General features: G+C 37.2%; 1 protein-coding gene across 2 annotated transcripts in view; it reads right to left on the bottom strand.

The window, feature by feature from the left end:
- The window catches only part of LOC143231778 (SKI family transcriptional corepressor 1 homolog-B-like), a 71,146-nt gene that overhangs the window by 20,531 nt on the left and 30,848 nt on the right, over positions 1–19,767 (bottom strand). For both annotated transcript variants that reach the window (XM_076466424.1, XM_076466423.1), the window contains exon 2: positions 14,068–15,603. In XM_076466424.1, coding sequence (XP_076322539.1) covers positions 14,068–15,603 — 1,536 coding nt within the window. The remainder of the gene's footprint in view (positions 1–14,067; positions 15,604–19,767) is intronic.

The raw sequence follows: 19,767 nt of genomic DNA on the forward strand, positions 1-19,767 counted from the left end.
GAGAAAGAAGTGAGGAGAATATCCTAGTTTTTACATGGATGAATCGTCTGAACCATGAAGAGAAAGAAGTGAGGAGAATATCCTAGTTTTTACAGGGATGAATCGTCTGAACCATGAAGAGAAAGAAGTGAGGAGAATATCCTAGTTTTTACAGGGATGAATCGTCTGAACCATGAAGAGAAAGAAGTGAGGAGAATATCCTAGTTTTTACATGGATGAATCGTCTAAACCATGAAAAGAAAGAAGTGAGGAAAATATCCTAGTTTTTACATGGATGAATCGTCTGAACCATGAAGAGAAAGAAGTGAGGACAATATCCTACTTTTTACATGGACGAATCGTCTGAACCATGAAAAGAAAGAAGTGAGGAAAATGTCCTAGTTTTTACATGGATGAATCATCTGAACCATGAAGAGAAGTGAGGACAATGCCCTAGTTTTGACATGGATGAATCGTCTGAACCATGAAGAGAAAGAAGTGAGGAGAATATCCTAGTTTTACATAGATGAATCATCTGAACCATGAAGAGAAGTGAGGACAATATCCTAGTTTTTACATGGATGAATCGTCTGAACCATGAAGAGAAAGAAGTAAGGAAGAATATCTGAACGATGAGAGAAGTGAGGACAATGCCCTAGTTTGTACATGGATGAATCGTCTGAACCATGAAGAGAAAGAAGTGAGGAGAATATCCTAGTTTTTACATGGATGAATCATCTGAACCATGAAGAGAAGTGAGGACAATATTATTATCTGAACTTATTTCACGTGATTTAGACTCGATTCTCTAACAATTGTAAAATAATCCATGAATTTCTTGTCATATTATAATAATATTTCAAGTCCTCTACCAGCTGCCTTAATGTATGTAAACAATAACCTTTCCAGCGAAATAATATGTTACGCCACGGTCCACAAAATGACTATCATTTATGTAAAACAGATACTACATTACATACAGAATACACTTCAGCTTCTCTTTACAGAGAGTAGGTAACAATGAGTAATAATGTACTTGATATAAAGATGAATAAACATCTCAATATTACATTAAATAGAACTGGTTAGTGCTACATGTATGACAAATATTTTATCTTATGTAGAGACGAATATACACCTCAATGTTACTTTAAATAGAGCCGTTTGTTGATATATATATGTATTACAAATAATGTAATTGATAAATATTCAAATAAAGACCTCAACCTTACTTTACAGGAAATACGTTACTGATATATGTATAGAGAATAGTGCATTGTGTTTATTCTTATGCACATCAAGTACTTGAATTGTTATCGATGTCAACATCTTTCTGTAAAGTATTATTGAGGTGCTTATTCGTCTAAACACGTCACTGTAGGGTCGGCATGGCCAGGTTGTTAAGGTATTAAACTCGTAATCTGAGGGACGCAGGTTCGAGTCCCCCTCGCACCAAACATGTTCGGTCTTTCAGCGGTGGGGGCGTTATAATGTGCGGTCAATCCCACTATTCGTTGTTAAAAGAGTAGCCCAAGAGTTATCCGTCGGTAGTGATGACTAGCTGCCTTCCCTCTAGTTTTACACTAGTAAATTAGGGACGGCTAGCGCAGATAGCCCTCGAGTAGCTTTGCGCGAAATTCAAAACAAAGAAAACTTTATCATTGTAAGTTTACAGAGACTTGGTTACTGTTATATCTATTTGCAACAATGTACATGGTGCATAGAAGGATCAATACCTTTTTGTTTATCTACAAAAAATTCATTACTGTTATAAACCTATAACAAATAAGTACTTGACATACAGACGAATAAACACCTTTATTTACAAAGAGTTGGTTACTGCTATATGTATGACAAATAACGTACAGACAAAAAAAGGTCCCATTTTATATTACAGAGAGTTAGTAGCTGGTAAGTCTGTGACAAGTGATATACTTGACATAGAAACAAATAAACACCTAAAGATTACTACGCCAGAATGGGTTGTTCTTTTTTTCTAACTATTTCTATGTTTTAGTTTATAATTATTGGAACACTAAAATATAATTAATGTTTTTCATTGATTTCCTATTCACTGGAGTTCCCACATTAAATTATATGTTATCATATAATATTAAATTATTATTCGAAGATTTCTGTTTGTTGCGCAAAGCTACAAAGAGCTCTCTGTGTTAGACGTCCTTAATTTAGCAGTGTAAGACTAGAGGGAAGGCAGCTAGTCATCATCACCCACCGCCAACTCTTGGGTTATTCTTTAAACAACGAATAGTGGGATTGACCGTCACATTATAACGCGCCTACCGCTGAAAGAGCGAGCATGTTTGGTGCGAGGGGAATTCGAACATGCGACTCTCGGATTACGACTCGAACGCCTCAACCTACCTGACCATGCCGGCCGAGGAAGATTTGTATTTGGTCACTTTTATATACTAACTAGTCTGAAAAATGACCGTTTTAAAATTATACATTTTCTTCCCGTGTATGTTTGAGAAAGAAAAATATGTCTTAAATAACTGTTGCATTTTTTTTAAATTGTCAAATAATTGATTTGTTATTAAATACATTTCCTTAGTTTTAAATACATATTTGTGGAACGAAACATACGTCATATAAACTAACCTACAGTATGTTCTTGTTGTTAGTTACCCTGTGGAAAACGTTTTCAAGCAGCGTTTCCGACCAACTAAAATTATCCCATGTTTCTACCTCTCTTGTCATACTCCAGCGTCTACGAATTCGAATCAAGACCCGAGAGATTTGACTGGTGACTGTCTGCTCTTTGGGACAGCGGTTTCTTTGTTTAAATTTCGCGCGAAGCTACTCGAGGGCTATCTACGCTAGCCGTCCCTAATATAGCAGTGTAAAACTAGAGGGAAGGTAGCTAGTCATCACCACCCACCGCCAACTCTTGGGCCACTCTTTTACCAACGAATACTAGGATTTATTGACCGTAACATTATAACGCCCCCACCGCTGAAAGGGCGAGCACGTATGGTGAGATGGGGATTCGAACCCGCGACCCTCGGATTACGAGTCGAACGCTCTAACCCACCTGGCCATGTTGGGCCAACCGGAGCAGCGCAGACACAAACTTATTATTCTCTTAGAGAATAATAGAGAACCATTCTTGTCCACGTTTTGTAATTCCCTTGGAAAATGTAAGTGTAGATGCAGTGCAGTTTGAAGTGAATAGGTTTAGTCGCATTTCAAAGGCCAAATTTTAGGTGTTTAAATATCATTATAACGTTCCAGTTATATTGAGAAAAAAAAAAAAACTCTAATAACTTATTATTTAAGATATAGAGAGAAACAGAGCCACAGTCATGAACGTCTTTTCTAAAAATCACCAAATTTAAGATAGATGATGAAACCTTTTACTCTTTGCCTTTTATTTAAACATATTCATTTAGGAATCGTAGAAAGTTCCGCGCTTGAAAGCGAACGCCCAATGCGTTTGCAACGTCAGGACGCGTACAGGTAAGCAATCCGCAATCGGGTTCTCAGTGCCTCGTCAGTTAACAAGCCGCCTTCATTTAAATTTCTCTATTCTATTAATATTTATTTAAGAATTCAATGAACGCGCACAAGGCGCGAGGGATCCGCAACTAAAGCAGAAACTCGTGAACCATGTAATCAGGCTATTGGGAGCCCCATGCACGTGCAGCACGACTCTCGAGGGGGTGATGGACAAACAGCCTACTTGAATTAAAAACGCTCCAGGTATGAAAGAACAGACATTATGAATTACTTATAGATGTGTCGTTTCTTCTAGATTCAATTTCATTTCGTGTGAAGAATAATAAATATACATCGACCACAGGGATTCATCTTAGAGGCACGTGACTCGTGCACAATATGTGTTTATGGTTTGACTTCTCCCTGCCAATGAAAAAGAAACAACTGCATCTTCCTTAACACATAGACACACACACACACACACACACAGTGTGTAGCAAGGTAGATTCGTCCGCAGAAATATGCTCTGACGTATGATTAATATAAATTATTACTTGATGAATAGTTCTGGTATTGGCCCAGCATAATCAGATGGTGAGGGCGCTCTACTCGTAGATATGAGGGTCGCGGGTTCGAATCCCCATCACAAAAAAGCATACTCTACTTTTCAGCCAAAATTTCGATATGATGTGACGGTCAATCCCACTATTCTTTGATAAAAATGTAGCCCAAGAGTTGACGATATGTAGTGATGACTAGCTGTCTTTCTTCTAGTCCTACACGCCCCCCGCTAATACAGCGGTATGTCTCCGGATTTACAACGCTAAAATCAGGGGTTCGATTCCCCTCGGTGGGCTCAGCAGATAGCCCGATGTGGCTTTGCTATAAGAAAACACACACTCTAGTCCTACACTGCTAATTAGGGATGGCTAGCGCAGATAGTCCTCGTGTAGCTTTGCGCGAAAATTCAAAACAAACAAACAAAAGCTATAGCACATTACACTCTATTTCTTGTACATAGAATAGGCTTAATTTTAAAAAAAAATTATTTAATGACAACATCAAATTTCCATGTTAAAGAAACGTTTCTCTATCCATAACAGCCCCTTTAACAATATTCTTCTTAAAAAATAATTTTCTGTCAGTATATTCATTATTCATCAATAAATTGACTTATATAACTGTGTCACTTAAGGTTTATTGTGAACAACATCGTTTAGAAGGTACTGACTTGTGTAACTATGGCACTTAAGGTTTATTGTGAACAACATCGTTTAGAAGGTACTGACTTGTGTAGCTATGGCACTTAAGGTTTATTGTGAACAATATCGTTTAGAAGGTACTGACTTGTGTAACTATGGCACTTAAGGTTTGTTGTGAACAACATCGTTTAGAAGGTACTGATTTGTGTAACTGTGGCACATAAGGTTTATTGTGAACAATATCGTTTAGAAGGTACTGACTTGTGTAACTATGGCACGTAAGGTTTATTGTGAACAACATCGTTTAGAAGAAGTTACTGACTTGTGTAACTACGTCACTTAAGGTTTTAGCAAAAAGTACTGACTTGTGTAACTTTGTCACTTAAAGTTTATTGTGAATAGCACCGTTTGGAATAAGTTACTGACTTGTATGACTATGTCACTTAAGGTTTATTGTGAACAGCACCCTCTAGAGGAAGTTAACGTAACATGCCATTGAATCTACCAAAATAGATTTAATTGAACTGAGACATAACATCCCATTTAATTAATATTGTATTAACTGTCCAGCCTCTAAAATGGCTGACCTTGTCTTTAATACACATATATAGCTGTGTATAATCACTTAACCTATAAATATTTAATCACACCTATCCATTTTACAGTTTTTGTCGTTGCTTACAGCGCCACTTCATGGCAGCGTCGAAAATCTACACTACATAATAAGAGGCGTTTCCATCTGTAACGTTAATAGTTTCACCACTGAACACGAAAATCGTTTACTACATAGAATCAGTTGATGGTTTCGTAATTTTTTTTCCATCATTTATTTTTACTGCTCTCTGTCAAAACCACAGTACAAATTTGTCATGCTCACAAGAATTAGTTTATAGAATCTTTAGTAATTAGGCACACAACAGAATCATCTCAGTAATACGTTTTATTCATGGATTTCAAAAGTATTTTTTTTATTGTCAAAATAAACAACATCAGCATATCAATTTACCTTATGCATAGATTCTGATTCCATATCTAAGAGACGAGAAATAGTTGGTACACGTTCAGAGGATGCTTGTACTATGCACGTGACAAGTAGTGATATTTGCACTTTTATATGCTAACCTCACTGTATGGAAATTACATCGCATGGCAGTCTCTATTAATGACGTCACGTGAATAACGGTAAACGTGAACAGTGGTGAAAGTAAAAACGTTCGCCCTTACGAGCGGGAATTAAGATATCATGAGAATACACACACACATCGGTAAACACGCGTTTCTAATGAACAGTAGGGGGGGGGGAGAATATTATGATAATTATAAACAAAAGAAATGTCGATTTCATTTCACTCAAATCCAATTAGAACAGAGTCCGTTACACCGGCAAGGCTATTAATAGTCGATTGATTATTAAGCCAAAATTTTTAAAACTGGCACAGATGATTTGTTACAAGTGTGTACGTACCAGACGCTTCTGTCTGTGTTCTTTACTCTTTTGCATAAATGAAACTATATGTATCAATGTAAACATACAACAAAAGCGTGCGTGCGTCATAGATTACTCAATTTTTTGACATAAAATGCGAATAGAAATTCAATTCATGAGAACCTGAGAGTAACTTATTGAAAATTCGATACCAGGTACTTTCAACGCACTAGTGCTCACCTTATCGCTTATTGCGCTCGACAAATGTTTATCTAAACCTTGTATTGACTGTTAAAATTACTTCCCATTTCAAATGCGGGAAAAACGTTTCTCTTTTATAACAATGGTTTCGAGGAAGCTGACATACAATGCATTTTTTGTTGTTGTTTACATTACTCTAGTTGTTAGATATTGTTTATTATAAGAATGTAAACAGAACAATAGATTGAGAGGCGCTTCTTTCGGCCTTAACTGTATTGTTTTTGAAACTAAAACTGTTCACGCGATTTAGACCTTCTGAAATGATAACCTTTAGTTTGAACCATCTGAAAGAGTAACCATCTAGCTTGAGTCTGACCTGCCCGAAGGGGCATCTAGCTTGGGTTTGACCTGTCTAATAAAACATCAAGTTTGAGTTGACCTGTGTGAAAGGACACCAAGCTTAAGTTTGACATCTATGAAGTGGTATCAAACTTGAGCAGGACCTGATTATTAGAACACCTTTAACCTCAACGTGTAGTTAACCTTAAGTTTAGTTTCAGGAAAATAAATGCCTAGCATAAGCTTCATAAAATAAAGTTTCATTGTGCTTCTAGTTTAGTTAATGAGTATTTATTAAATATATTTTTTACGATTCTTTTTGTTCCACACAGTTTATAGTAAAAAGTAATTTAGAAAAAAACTTGTACGGGTCTTTCGTTTCGAACTGACATAATAATGTTCCTGAGAACACCATAATGCTTCGTTAACCTAGTTCAAAATAAGCAATAACACAGTATTTACACCATCAAAACTTCACAACTATCAACGGTAAAAGAGTAAACCCGTAATACATATCTACCATATAAAGTATGCTAAATGTACTTCACCCAAAGTTTAACTAAGTTGAGGTGTCAATGACGTATCTGCAACTCTAAGTTTATTCTAAAACTATAAAGAAATTTATTCATGGTTTTAAGTAGAAAACTAGTCCCGGCATGGCCAGATGGTAGGGCAGTCATCTCGTAATTGGAGGGTCGCGGATTCGCCTCCCTTTCACGCCAAACATGCTCGCCCTTTCAGCACTGGGGACAATATAATGCTACGATTAATCCCACTATTCGTTGGTAAAAGAGTAGCCCAACAGTTGGTGGTAGGTGGTGATGACTAGCTGTCTACCCTCTAATCAGTGATGACGAGAAACCCACTTGTTGAGAAATTTATATGCAAAAACGGCTCGTTTGGGCTGAGAAAACACTTTACATAGAAGAGCGAACAACGTTTCGACCTTCTTCTGACGATGACCGAAGAAGGTCGAAACGTTGTTCGCTCTTCTATGTAAAGTGTTTTCTCAGCCCAAACGAGCCGTTTTTGCATATAAATGTCTACCCTCTAGTCTTACACTGCAAAATTAAGTATGACTAGCGCAGATGGCCCTCGTGTAGCTTTGCGCGAAACTAAAAAGAAACAAGTAGAAAACTGCTTGATAACCGATTCAAAGAAAACTGTAACATCAACACTTTAACTGTGTTTCAAATAATACAAGAAGCAGTTTCACTCAGAAAATGTAACACTGATCTTAACCATAAAGAGTAAATATTTAAGCGAGATGTCAAGCTTAAAAAACAAAGGCACTAATATATGAAAAATAGTGCAGAACTTAGACAAATTTGTTTCAAAATGTTATTTAATTAAGATAATGGATAAGCGATTTGGAACGATGCTCCAATTACTAGTGAGAGAAATAATTCCCTTTAGTAACGATTTATATACGTTTGGGTTTAATTAATCGTTTACGATTATTAATCTAAATGCCATTTAAAGGTGAACTGTCCAGCAGAAGATTTGCAGATTTGGACGGTGTAATCATATCTTACATGCGTAAAGTTTAGGGATTATGTGGAAATAAATGTTTCAAATATATATAATAATATATATAATAATGTTTTATGTAAGAATATTCTGTTATCATTTTCCGTCATTAGAACAGCGGTAAGTCTATGGACGTGCAATGATAAAATTCTGAGTTCTATTCCCCACGGTGGATTTCCTATAAAACAAACTGCTGTTATTTAAGTTCATGCGATTAAATTGCGAGGTGTGTCGGTTTACATGCACTTTCTCGCTAGTATGAGCAAGCTGTTCGTGGAAATCTTTGTAAAAACCACACGAGTCTCAAACCTTGCACCTCCGCTCGAACAGCGGTAGGTCTTGGATTCATGATGTTATTATCAGGAGTTCGATAACCTTTGGTAGATACAACAGATATGGCTTTGTTACAAGAAACATACACACACACACTCTTCAGATATGGCTTTGTTATAAGAAACATACACACACACACTCTTCAGATATGGCTTTGTTATAAGAAACATACACACACACACTCTTCAGATATGGCTTTGTTATAAGAAACATACACACACACACTCTTCAGATATGGCTTTGTTATAAGACACACCCACACACACTCTTCAGATGTGGCTTTGTTATAAGACACACCCACACACACTCTTCAGATGTGGCTTTGTTATAAGAAACATACACACACACACTCTTCAGATATGGCTTTGTTATAAGAAACATACACACACACACTCTTCAGATATGGCTTTGTTATAAGAAACATACACACACACACTCTTCAGATATGGCTTTGTTATAAGAAACATACACACACACACTCTTCAGATATGGCTTTGTTATAAGAAACATACACACACACTCTTCAGATATGGCTTTGTTATAAGAAACATACACACACATACTCTTCAGATATGGTTTTGTTATAAGAAACATTCACACACACTCTTCAGATATGGTTTTATAATAAGAAACATACATACACACACTCTTCAGATATGGCTTTGTTATAAGAAACATACACACACACACTCTTCAGATATGGCTTTGTTATAAGAAACATACCCACACACACTCTCCAGATGTGGCTTTGTTATAAGAAACATACACACACACTCTTCAGATATGGCTTTGTTATAAAAAACATACACACACACACTCTTCAGATATGGTTTTGTTATAAGAAACATACACACACACTCTTCAGATATGGCTTTGTTACAAGAAACATACACACACACACACTCTTCAGATATGGTTTTGTTATAAGAAACATTCACACACACTCATCAGATATGGCTTTGTTATAAGAAACATACACACACACTCTTCAGATATGGCTTTGTTATAAGAAACATACAGACACACTCTCCAGATGTGGCTTTGTTATAAGAAACATACACACACACTCTTCAGATATGGCTTTGTTATAAAAAACATACACACACACACTCTTCAGATATGGTTTTGTTATAAGAAACATACCCACACACACTCTCCAGATGTGGCTTTGTTATAAGAAACATACACACACACTCTTCAGATATGGCTTTGTTATAAGAAACATACACACACACACTCTTCAGATATGGTTTTGTTATAAGAAACATACACACACACTCATCAGATATGGCTTTGTTATAAGAAACATACACACACACTCTTCAGATATGGTTTTGTTATAAGAAACATACAGACACACTCATCAGATGTGGCTTTGTTATAAGAAACATACACACACACTCTTCAGATATGGCTTTGTTATAAGAAACATACACACACACACACTCTTCAGATATGGTTTTGTTTTAAGAAACATACCCACACACACTCTCCAGATGTGGCTTTGTTATAAGAAACATACACACATACACTTATCAGATATGGTTTTGTTATAAGAAACATACCCACACACACTCTCCAGATGTGGCTTTGTTATAAGAAACATACACACATACACTTATCAGATATGGCTTTGTTATAAGAAACATACAAACACACACTCTTCAGATATGGCTTTGTTACAAGAAACATACACACACACACTCTTCAGATATGGTTTTGTTATAAGAAACATACAGACACACTCTTCAGATATGGCTTTGTTATAAGAAACATACACACACACTCTTCAGATATGGCTTTGTTATAAGAAACATACACACACACACTCTTCAGATATGGTTTTGTTATAAGAAACATACCCACACACACTCTCCAGATGTGGCTTTGTTATAAGAAACATACACACATACACTTATCAGATGTGGCTTTGTTATAAGAAACATACACACACACAGATGTGGCTTTGTTATAAGAAACATACACACACACACTCTTCAGATATGGTTTTGTTATAAGAAACACACAAACACTCTTCAGATATGGTTTTGTTATAAGAAACACACAAACACTCTTCAAATGTGGCTTTGTTATTAGAAACACATTAGCTCTCTCTCCTTACCCCAGACTTAGTAGTTAGGTAAATCACTAGGCTGATGCGAATATGCGTGAGTTAGTACGTGTGCAAAGCTGTCACCCAGATATTATCATTCAGAAATTATGTAATTATTGTACCTTCCTAAATTCAGATATGCGCCCTGCATCATCCGAACCCTGAATTTTAACATTGTATATTCCCACACTTACTGCTGACCCACCTGCAATGCATACGAAGGAAGCTGGTTAAATAGGAGCGAAAACAGTAGATAACACTGATATTACGTATATAACTGTTTCCTGACAGTGAATATAAGTGATACTGTGTATACAACAGGTTCCTAACAGTGAATATAAGTGATACTGTGTATACAACAGGTACCTAACAGTGAATATAAGTGATACTGTGTATACAACAGGTTCCTAACAGTGAATATAAGTGATACTTTGTATTCAACAGGTTCCTAACAGTGAATATAAGTGATACTGTGTATACAACAGGTACCTAACAGTGAATATAAGTGATACTGTGTATACAACAGGTACCTAACAGTGAATATAAGTGATACTGTGTATACAACAGGTACCTAACAGTGAATATAAGTGATACTGTGTATACAACAGGTACCTAACAGTGAATATAAGTGATACTGTGTATACAACAGGTACCTAACAGTGAATATAAGTGATACTGTGTATACAACAGGTTCCTAACAGTGAATATAAGTGATACTGTGTATACAACAGGTACCTAACAGTGAATATAAGTGATACTGTGTATACAACAGGTTCCTAACAGTGAATATAAGTGATACTTTGTATTCAACAGGTTCCTAACAGTGAATATAAGTGATACTGTGTATACAACAGGTACCTAACAGTGAATATAAGTGATACTGTGATACAACAGGTACCTAACAGTGAATATAAGTGATACTGTGTATACAACAGGTACCTAACAGTGAATATAAGTGATACTGTGTATACAACAGGTACCTAACAGTGAATATAAGTGATACTGTGTATACAACAGGTACCTAACAGTGAATATAAGTGATACTGTGTATACAACAGGTACCTAACAGTGAATATAAGTGATACTGTGTATACAACAGGTACCTAACAGTGAATATAAGTGATACTGTGTATACAACAGGTTCCTAACAGTGAATATAAGTGATACTGTGTATACAACAGGTACCTAACAGTGAATATAAGTGATACTGTGTATACAACATGTTCCTAACAGTGAATATAAGTGATACTGTGTATACAACAGGTTCCTAACAGTGAATATAAGTGATACTGTGTATATAACTGGTTCCTGTTAATGTATAATTGTAATATTGCGTATAAAACTGGTTCCTGACAGTGTATAATAGTGATATTGTGTACATAACTGGTTCCTGACAGTGTATAACAGTGATATCGTGTACATAAATGGTTCATGTTGTGTAAATATGTATCAAATTGGAAACTGGACTAAATAAAAGTTTCATTTTATTAAAACGACTCTAAACTTGAATGTTGAACACTAAAGACAGCCTTTGTTGACTCAGGAAGGCGAAATTTCTCTGAAAACTAATTTATTTTGTGCTTGAAACTGCTGTCAGAGAAAAATTACGTGGCACGTACGTGATCCATTATGTGTTTTATTTGTGTGTTTTTTGTTATGCAAACGTGAATATACCAAGCGAAAAGGTTATTTTTTAAACCATATAATAGTAATTACTCAGAAATATAAAACAAACCTGCTCGATTTGGATAGAAAATTATATACAATGGTCGTCTGAGATAGGCCCACTCTTTTCATTTTAAATAGGCTCTTGATATTGAACGTCTGTACGTGCATTGGTGTGTATCTATCCTCTGCCTATTGAAACGGTAGATAGTAGCCTTGAATACAGTTTGTTTGTATGGTATTGAAACTGGGGATAGTGTAGCATACGTGTAGCATAGGATATTGTTTTAACACACAAGGTCGGCACAACTCAAGTGATAAAAGTAGCTGCTTTGTTTGTTTTTTTAATTTCGCGCTAGCCGTCCCTAATTTAGTAGTGTGAGACTAGAGGGAAGGCAGCTAGTCATCACCACCCACCGCCAACTCTTAAGCTACTCTTTTACCAACGAATAGTGGGATTTACTGCACGTTATGATGCTCTCATGTTACAATGTGACTATCACGATGGGAGGGTGAGCATTTTTGGTGTGACGGGGATTCAAACCCGCGACCCTCAGATTACGAATCGAGCGCCCTAACCACCTGGTCATGTCGGGCCAAATGTAATTTGAAAGTTATAAAACTGCAAGATTTAGAGTGTACAAATAAACAAATTTTAGGCTTAGCAATTTGTTGGTTTTTGTTTGTTTTTCTCTAATAAAGCAGCATTATTGAAAAACCAAAGTAATTTTATCCATTTTGGTAATAATTTTAATATACGGGCAAAAAAAAATTGTCGAAACTAGTTTGCTGATTGGTTTGGTTGTCTTAGGGTAAAAACCATAATATATTCACAGTGGGAAATTGAAAGTTGTAGGTCTGTAGACTTATCACTGTCTCACTGTGTGTGTGAGGGAAGTTGTTAAAATAAGTCGTAATAATGTTTAAATAAATACAGCCTTACGTATATGTATTCGAAATGTTCTGTGAAACTTTAAAATCTGGTGAACATCCATTCTCAGTGTTACTTGTGCATAATTATTTTTACATATAACCAGACTTTTAAATCTTACCATGGAATCGTTACCATAATTGAGTGATAGCCCACTATTAACGTCCTGCATTTCGGTTGTTAGTCTGATAATACGTTGATAAAAGCTTCCTGGTCGTAATTAATAACCATAGCAACGACTAGGGTTTAGTTAACTTCACCTTGTCGTAACACGTATAACTTTGTACCAAAACTTCAAACTTAAGAATTACTAGGTCTCCGTCTACTGCTTATAAAGAAACGAAAATTACATCTAGACAAGTCAAAATGTCACTAAATCGACGTATTGAGTTATTTAGCTATTATAACCTATTTTTAGTATTACAGTCACGACCGAAACCTTTCGCTTAATAGAATGACTAATTCGATAGAGTTCTCAGAGCGTTGATATGAAAAAAGTTAATTATTGAAAAATCTTAAATTATAAAATTACTACTCATATACGTAATTCAAGTGAAGTTTAACTTTTCACGTGCTAATTCTTGGTTGCTTTTACTATTAGTGCATTATTAGTCTAATATTTTAAACTTAACACAGAGGTCGCTAGTTAACCGATTTGAATCCTATATTTGTAAATTAGGTATCTGTACAGTGCGCAGTCGCGCTATAAACGAATATTTCCTTCATTTTCTCTAATGAAATATCTTTTAATTTAATTTTGTAAAAATCACAGTTCTTTACACGATGGAACTTTTAAGTTCCCAAAATCATTTAAAGGAGTAATAAAACATGTCTTATTTGCAATGAATCTGTAACGGATGAACAAGAGAGTAATATAATTTCATGAACTTACTTCTGTAACTGAAGTTACACTGGTATCAGCAATAGAGGGCGTTACTCCATTCACTGGCCGAAAGATGACATGAGCGCCAGGGTTTACATGGTTGTCAAGACTGGATTCTGAGACGCCGTCATTGCTGGACATGTCCGTAACATCTACTTCTAGGGATGCTGATCCACGGGACCCAGACCTACATGTGTCAGACGTTTCTCCACAGGTTGTAGTTGTATCTGCTGTTGTGTCGCACACTGATGGTTCCACCTCGTACGGCCGATTTCCTGTCTTACTCACGGGCCGGAAGGCCGACGTTCGAGAGTAGGTGTTTTCTGGACTTTTCACTTGAGTCTGACTTTGTTCCACTTCAAACTGCTGTTTTCTAAAGTCTGAATCTGAAGTAGAAGACAGAAGAGGAGCTTGCGTAGTCAATGTCAAAGAAGGATGGACCATATTTTCAATGACAGCATCTTCCCTGTAATCCACGGATGAAGGATTGGAATCTCTAGACCAGAACATGGGGCCGTAGGGTAGGGGAAATGATTGTTTTCCTGCCCACATATATTCAGCGAAACACTGTCTGATATCCGAGGCTGAAAATGGCTTACCGGCTGTAAAGTAGAATGGTGAGGTTGGTGCAACAAAAGGGGGCGCTGGAGGAATATGATAGTTTTTGTTGGAGAAAGGGACAACTGGTAGATACGGAGATTTGGAGCCTTCGTTGGGAGGGTTGAGTGAAGAGTTGTGTTTTTCCGGAGAAGGATGATTAGGGAAACGTGGCCGTTTCGCTTCTTGGCTCCTGGAGGAGCTAGCCAAGGAAGAACAAGCCGTGATACGTTTCCTGCTTCCACCATTAAACATGGCTTTCACGTCCTCCCACGCGTGAATTATGTCATCAGATGGCATTCCAATTAACTTAATATGCCTTCGCCAAGAATTGAAGTTAGCGGCGTCCGGTTGGACGTACTTGGAGTCCGAGAAACGGTGAGAGTGGAAGACAAATTTGTTCGGAGAGAAAAACAGACTGCAGTAAGCACACTTGATGCACTTGGCTCGAGAACTGTTGTAACGTGACGGTACGAACTTGCCGCGACAGCCCCAAGCACACTGGTGGTAGATGTCGAACGCAAAGTTGTCCGGGAGTTTAGGAGGGGCAGTTTCTGCTAGGAAGGACTTGCACAACCTTTCTGCTTCTCGCTTGGAAATCATACCGCAGCGGCGTGAGGATACAGGCATGGCCCCGGCTCGCCGTAACAGTTCCAGCTGGACAGGAGTGCACTGAACGCACGTGATGCCCAGAGCCACTCGTCGATTGTGAATTTCGTTATAACTGAAGTGTTTTAGAAGAGTGTTGGAAATCTGAGCGAGGCAAAGTCTTTCCTGGCCATCAATGACTAGTGAAACTATAGGAATTCCATACAAAATAACTGATCGGACCTCATTGTTTCGAGACCCTTCTGTAATGTGGCTTACTTTGGAGTTGATCATTTCTGGACCGTTTGGAGCAATCGAAGGTGGAGGAGTTGGAGGATCTTTCTTTGGGGCTCTTGGATCCTAATTAGGAGTCGAAACAGAAAAACAACAACAAGAAATTAAAGTTTTAACTCTCAGGAAATAATATAACAACATCTGGAAGTATTGAATGTGAAACCATTTGTTTGACACATCTAATCCAACCTTTCATCTTTAGTTATAATAGATAATAAACATATCGTTCAAACATTGATTTAAAACAAAAATTGGCAGTGAAATATTCAACAGATGAGTGTATTTCCCAAACGCGCAAGAGATAGTTATTCTGAACACACGTGCAGAATGTTCGCCACTACTAATTATTATTTAACCGACCAGTTACACAAGTACTAGTTATTCTGAACACACATGCAGAATGTTCGCCACTACTAATTATTATTTAACCGACCAGTTATACAAGTACTAGTTATTCTGAACACACGTGCAGAATGTTCGCCACTACTAATTATTATTTAACCGACCAGTTACACAAGTACTAGTTATTCTGAACACACATGCAGAATGTTCGCCACTACTAATTATTATTTAACCGACCAGTTACACAAGTACTAGTTATTCTGAACACACATGCAGAATGTTCGCCACTACTAATTATTATTTAACCGACCAGTTACACAAGTACTAGTTATTCTGAACACACGTGCAGAATGTTCGCCACTACTAATTATTATTTAACCGACCAGTTACACAAGTACTGACACCTGTTTATAAATTCATAAACGTGAAAGTAAAAAAAACAAGGTCGAAAACTATTAATCAGTTAGAAGACCAAACGAAAGCAGGTCTTGAAATATTCCATTTATTTCCACAAGTTCAGTTATGGAGTTAAAAGTACGATCAGTAATTATTATAAAATATAACTTCAACCATCCAGTCTGCTCTGTAAACTGTTAAAAGCTATTAAAAGATTTCCTGTCAATTTTTCCTGCTCTTACCTTACGCATAACTTTATACACATCCAATATCAGCCCCAGAGTTCATGGTAATAGAAATAGATTACGTAATATCAAGACTCGGCATGGCCAGATGGTTAAGGCACACGGCTCGTAACCCGAGGGTCGCGGGTTCGAATTCCCACCCTACCATACATGCTCGTCCTTTCAGTCGTGGAGGCGTTATAATGTGAGAATTAATACCGCTATTCGTTGGTAAAGAGTACTCCAAGAGTCGGTGGTGGGTGGTAATGACTAGCTGCCTTCCCTCTATTCTTACACTGCCCTAGTAGGGACGGATAGCGCAGATAGCCCTCGAGTAGCTTTGCGTGAAATTCAAAACAAACGTAATATCAAGCGTTTGTAAAATAATTTCACGAATCCATTCTGGAATAGTTATATTGATCTTCAGTTTCGTTGTTCTATTATACAGGGTGACCCAAAAACATGTATACACACTTTGAATGATTATAACTCACTCAAACTTTTTTTTTTTACAGGTGCAACTGATTTGAAGTAACGGCAGAAGTAAGACTAAGCTTTGAGAAAAGGAAATTTATTTTAAAGTGTTACTGGAAGTGCGAGAACATAGCTGAAGCGCAAAGACGGTTTGAAGGGAGTTTCAAACAGATCCACCAACACCACTCATCATTACTCGAAAATATTTGAAACAAATGGAACTGTTCAAGATGTCCATAAAGGGCGTTCTGGAAGACCACGGTCTTCCACCAGTCCCACACGAGAGGCAGAGCTGTTGGAAAGTCTCCATCGATCGCCAAAAACAAAATCTGTTCAACAAACAGCCCGTGAGACAGGAATCCAAAAATCGAGCGTCAATCGCATTTTGAAGCGCGTTCATTGGAAAAGTTTTATTCCGGCGCTAGTCCACGCCCTCAGTGAAGATGACCCTGACCGGACAGTTGAACTTTGTGAGTGGTACCTGGAAAAATTTGCAGAGGATGCACAGTTTCCAAACAAGATTGTCTGGAGTGGTGAGGCCACATTTAAGTTAAATGGCTCAGTTAATCATCACAATTACACCTACTTGGCATCTCAGAACCCGCATGTTACGGTTGAAAACCACGTAAACTCACCAGGGGTTACAAAGTGTGGTGTGGATTATCAGCGTTGGGCGTAGTTGGACCAATATTTTTCGAAAACACAGTCACTGGTCTCGTTTAACTTAACTTGATGCAAGAATCTGTCATGCCACGCATTGAGAACAATTTGGAGATGAGGAGTCTTGTTTCCAGAAAGATGGATCGCCTCCCCACTACCATCGTAATGTGAGGGCCTATCTTGACTAAGATTTGCTGAACAGATGGATTAGGAGAAGAGGAAGTGGTGAATTCCCGCCCCTCCACGTTCACCAGACCTCACACATCTGGACTTTTTTTATGGGGATACGTCAAAGATAAGGTTTATAGTATCTGCAACAATCAATGAGCTGAGAGCAGAAATTGAAAGAGAATGCACCTACATACCAAATGCAATTATTCGTGGTTTGCAATTCCATCTGTCCGTGTTATCAGCAGTGTCTGGATCAGAACGGGTTGTTTGTTTTTGAATTTCGCACAAAGCTACTCGAGGGCTATCTGTGCTAGCCGTCCCTAATTTATCAGTGTAAGACTAGAGGGAAGGCAGCTAGTTATCACCACCCACCGCCAACTCTTGGGCTACTCTTTTACCAACGAATAGTGGGATTGATCGTAACATTATAATGCCCCCACAGCTGAAAGGGCGAGCATGTTTGGCACGACGCGGATGCGAACCCGCGACCCTCAGATTACGAGTCGTACACCTTAACACGCTTGGCCATGCCGGGCCGGATCAGAACGGTCATCAGTTCGAGCACCTGTGATAACTCAAAATATTCTACACTTGTATTCCTAAACTTGGATTATAAAACCGAGATATATCTTAATAAACATTGTATTTATAATCATTCAAAGTGTGTATACGTTTTTTGGGACACCCTGTATATATAACTGTACAACCTAAACATCTACAAGTTTCTACACGTAATACTCAAGTCTATTGTTTTTATCTTTATTATTTTCTTCTTCTCATTGGAAATAGCAAAGAGAAAAAATAAAAACTCAAGGGCTGTAAATGTTCTTTTTATGTCTATCTATCTGTGTGTGTCTGAAGGGAGCAGAAATGGTACAAATACATCAGCCAAAACCCTAACACTGTAACAGTCACTATACATACAAATGTATTGCTGTTTTTGTATTTAACCCTAACATCTACCATACCTAGAAATGTATTGCTGTATTTTGTATTTAACCGTAACGTCCACCATACATGGAAACGTTAGCTGTTTTCGCACTGTTTTGTAGTCTTCATTTAATACAACCGTTTAAAACAATCACATTTTTATATACTACCTGTAGTTTGTTTATAAGTCCTACTGTTAAACTGTTAACCACAAAATAAGGAAGTCTCAGTATTTAAAGCTGATTTGTGATTATATTTTAAACAAGTGTTAACTTAAACTTTGGACCTTTGTGTCAGTTAACGTTTATTGTTTTAAAGTGTCGTTTCCAGTTATAGTCACCTATATGAATTACATTCAAGTTTGATGTAACCAATAACAGATATTTACATTATTTGTGAGATAAATATTTCTGTTCAAGGGCGAAGAAGCTAAGGTTTCTGAGAGTTCGGCAGCACTCCTGGCATGATGTATGGTGTTTAAGTCAGTATCGACGTTTCTTGTTTTGACTGTTTGTTTGCGGGATGGTGTCTCGGGTCTCGAACCAGATTTCTGACATTTACCAAACTCTACATATTTTGACGAAGTAAAAAGAGAAACAATCCAGACAAAATCAGAACGTGTTACGTAACTACAGTGTATTATTTATCACAGCGCAAATATGTGCTCATGCCCTGAAAATGCACACCGCATTAGCATGGTATTAAAGAGTCTTTGCGTAGATAAAGATGGAGAACGGACCTACCGTCTTGTACCACAACTGAACGAATACAGATTAAAAAAAACACCAAAACAACTACTATACCCGTGAAAGAATAACATAAAACAAGCCTTATATCAATACAAATTATGGTCTTTCGAACTTATGAGCAGTTTAATCGAAAATCAATATTCAGAGTCTTTGTTTTCATTGAACGTTTAATACAAAATCATTATCTTAAAAGTACATTTTTGTCGAATACTAAATCGCTACTTTAAAAGAAGTCAAGTTAATCCTTTATAAGGCATACTTATATTTGAAGTTTATGGATACAA

This window comes from Tachypleus tridentatus, chromosome 11, assembly GCF_004210375.1.
Source record: "Tachypleus tridentatus isolate NWPU-2018 chromosome 11, ASM421037v1, whole genome shotgun sequence".
Lineage (NCBI taxonomy): Eukaryota > Metazoa > Arthropoda > Merostomata > Xiphosura > Limulidae > Tachypleus > Tachypleus tridentatus.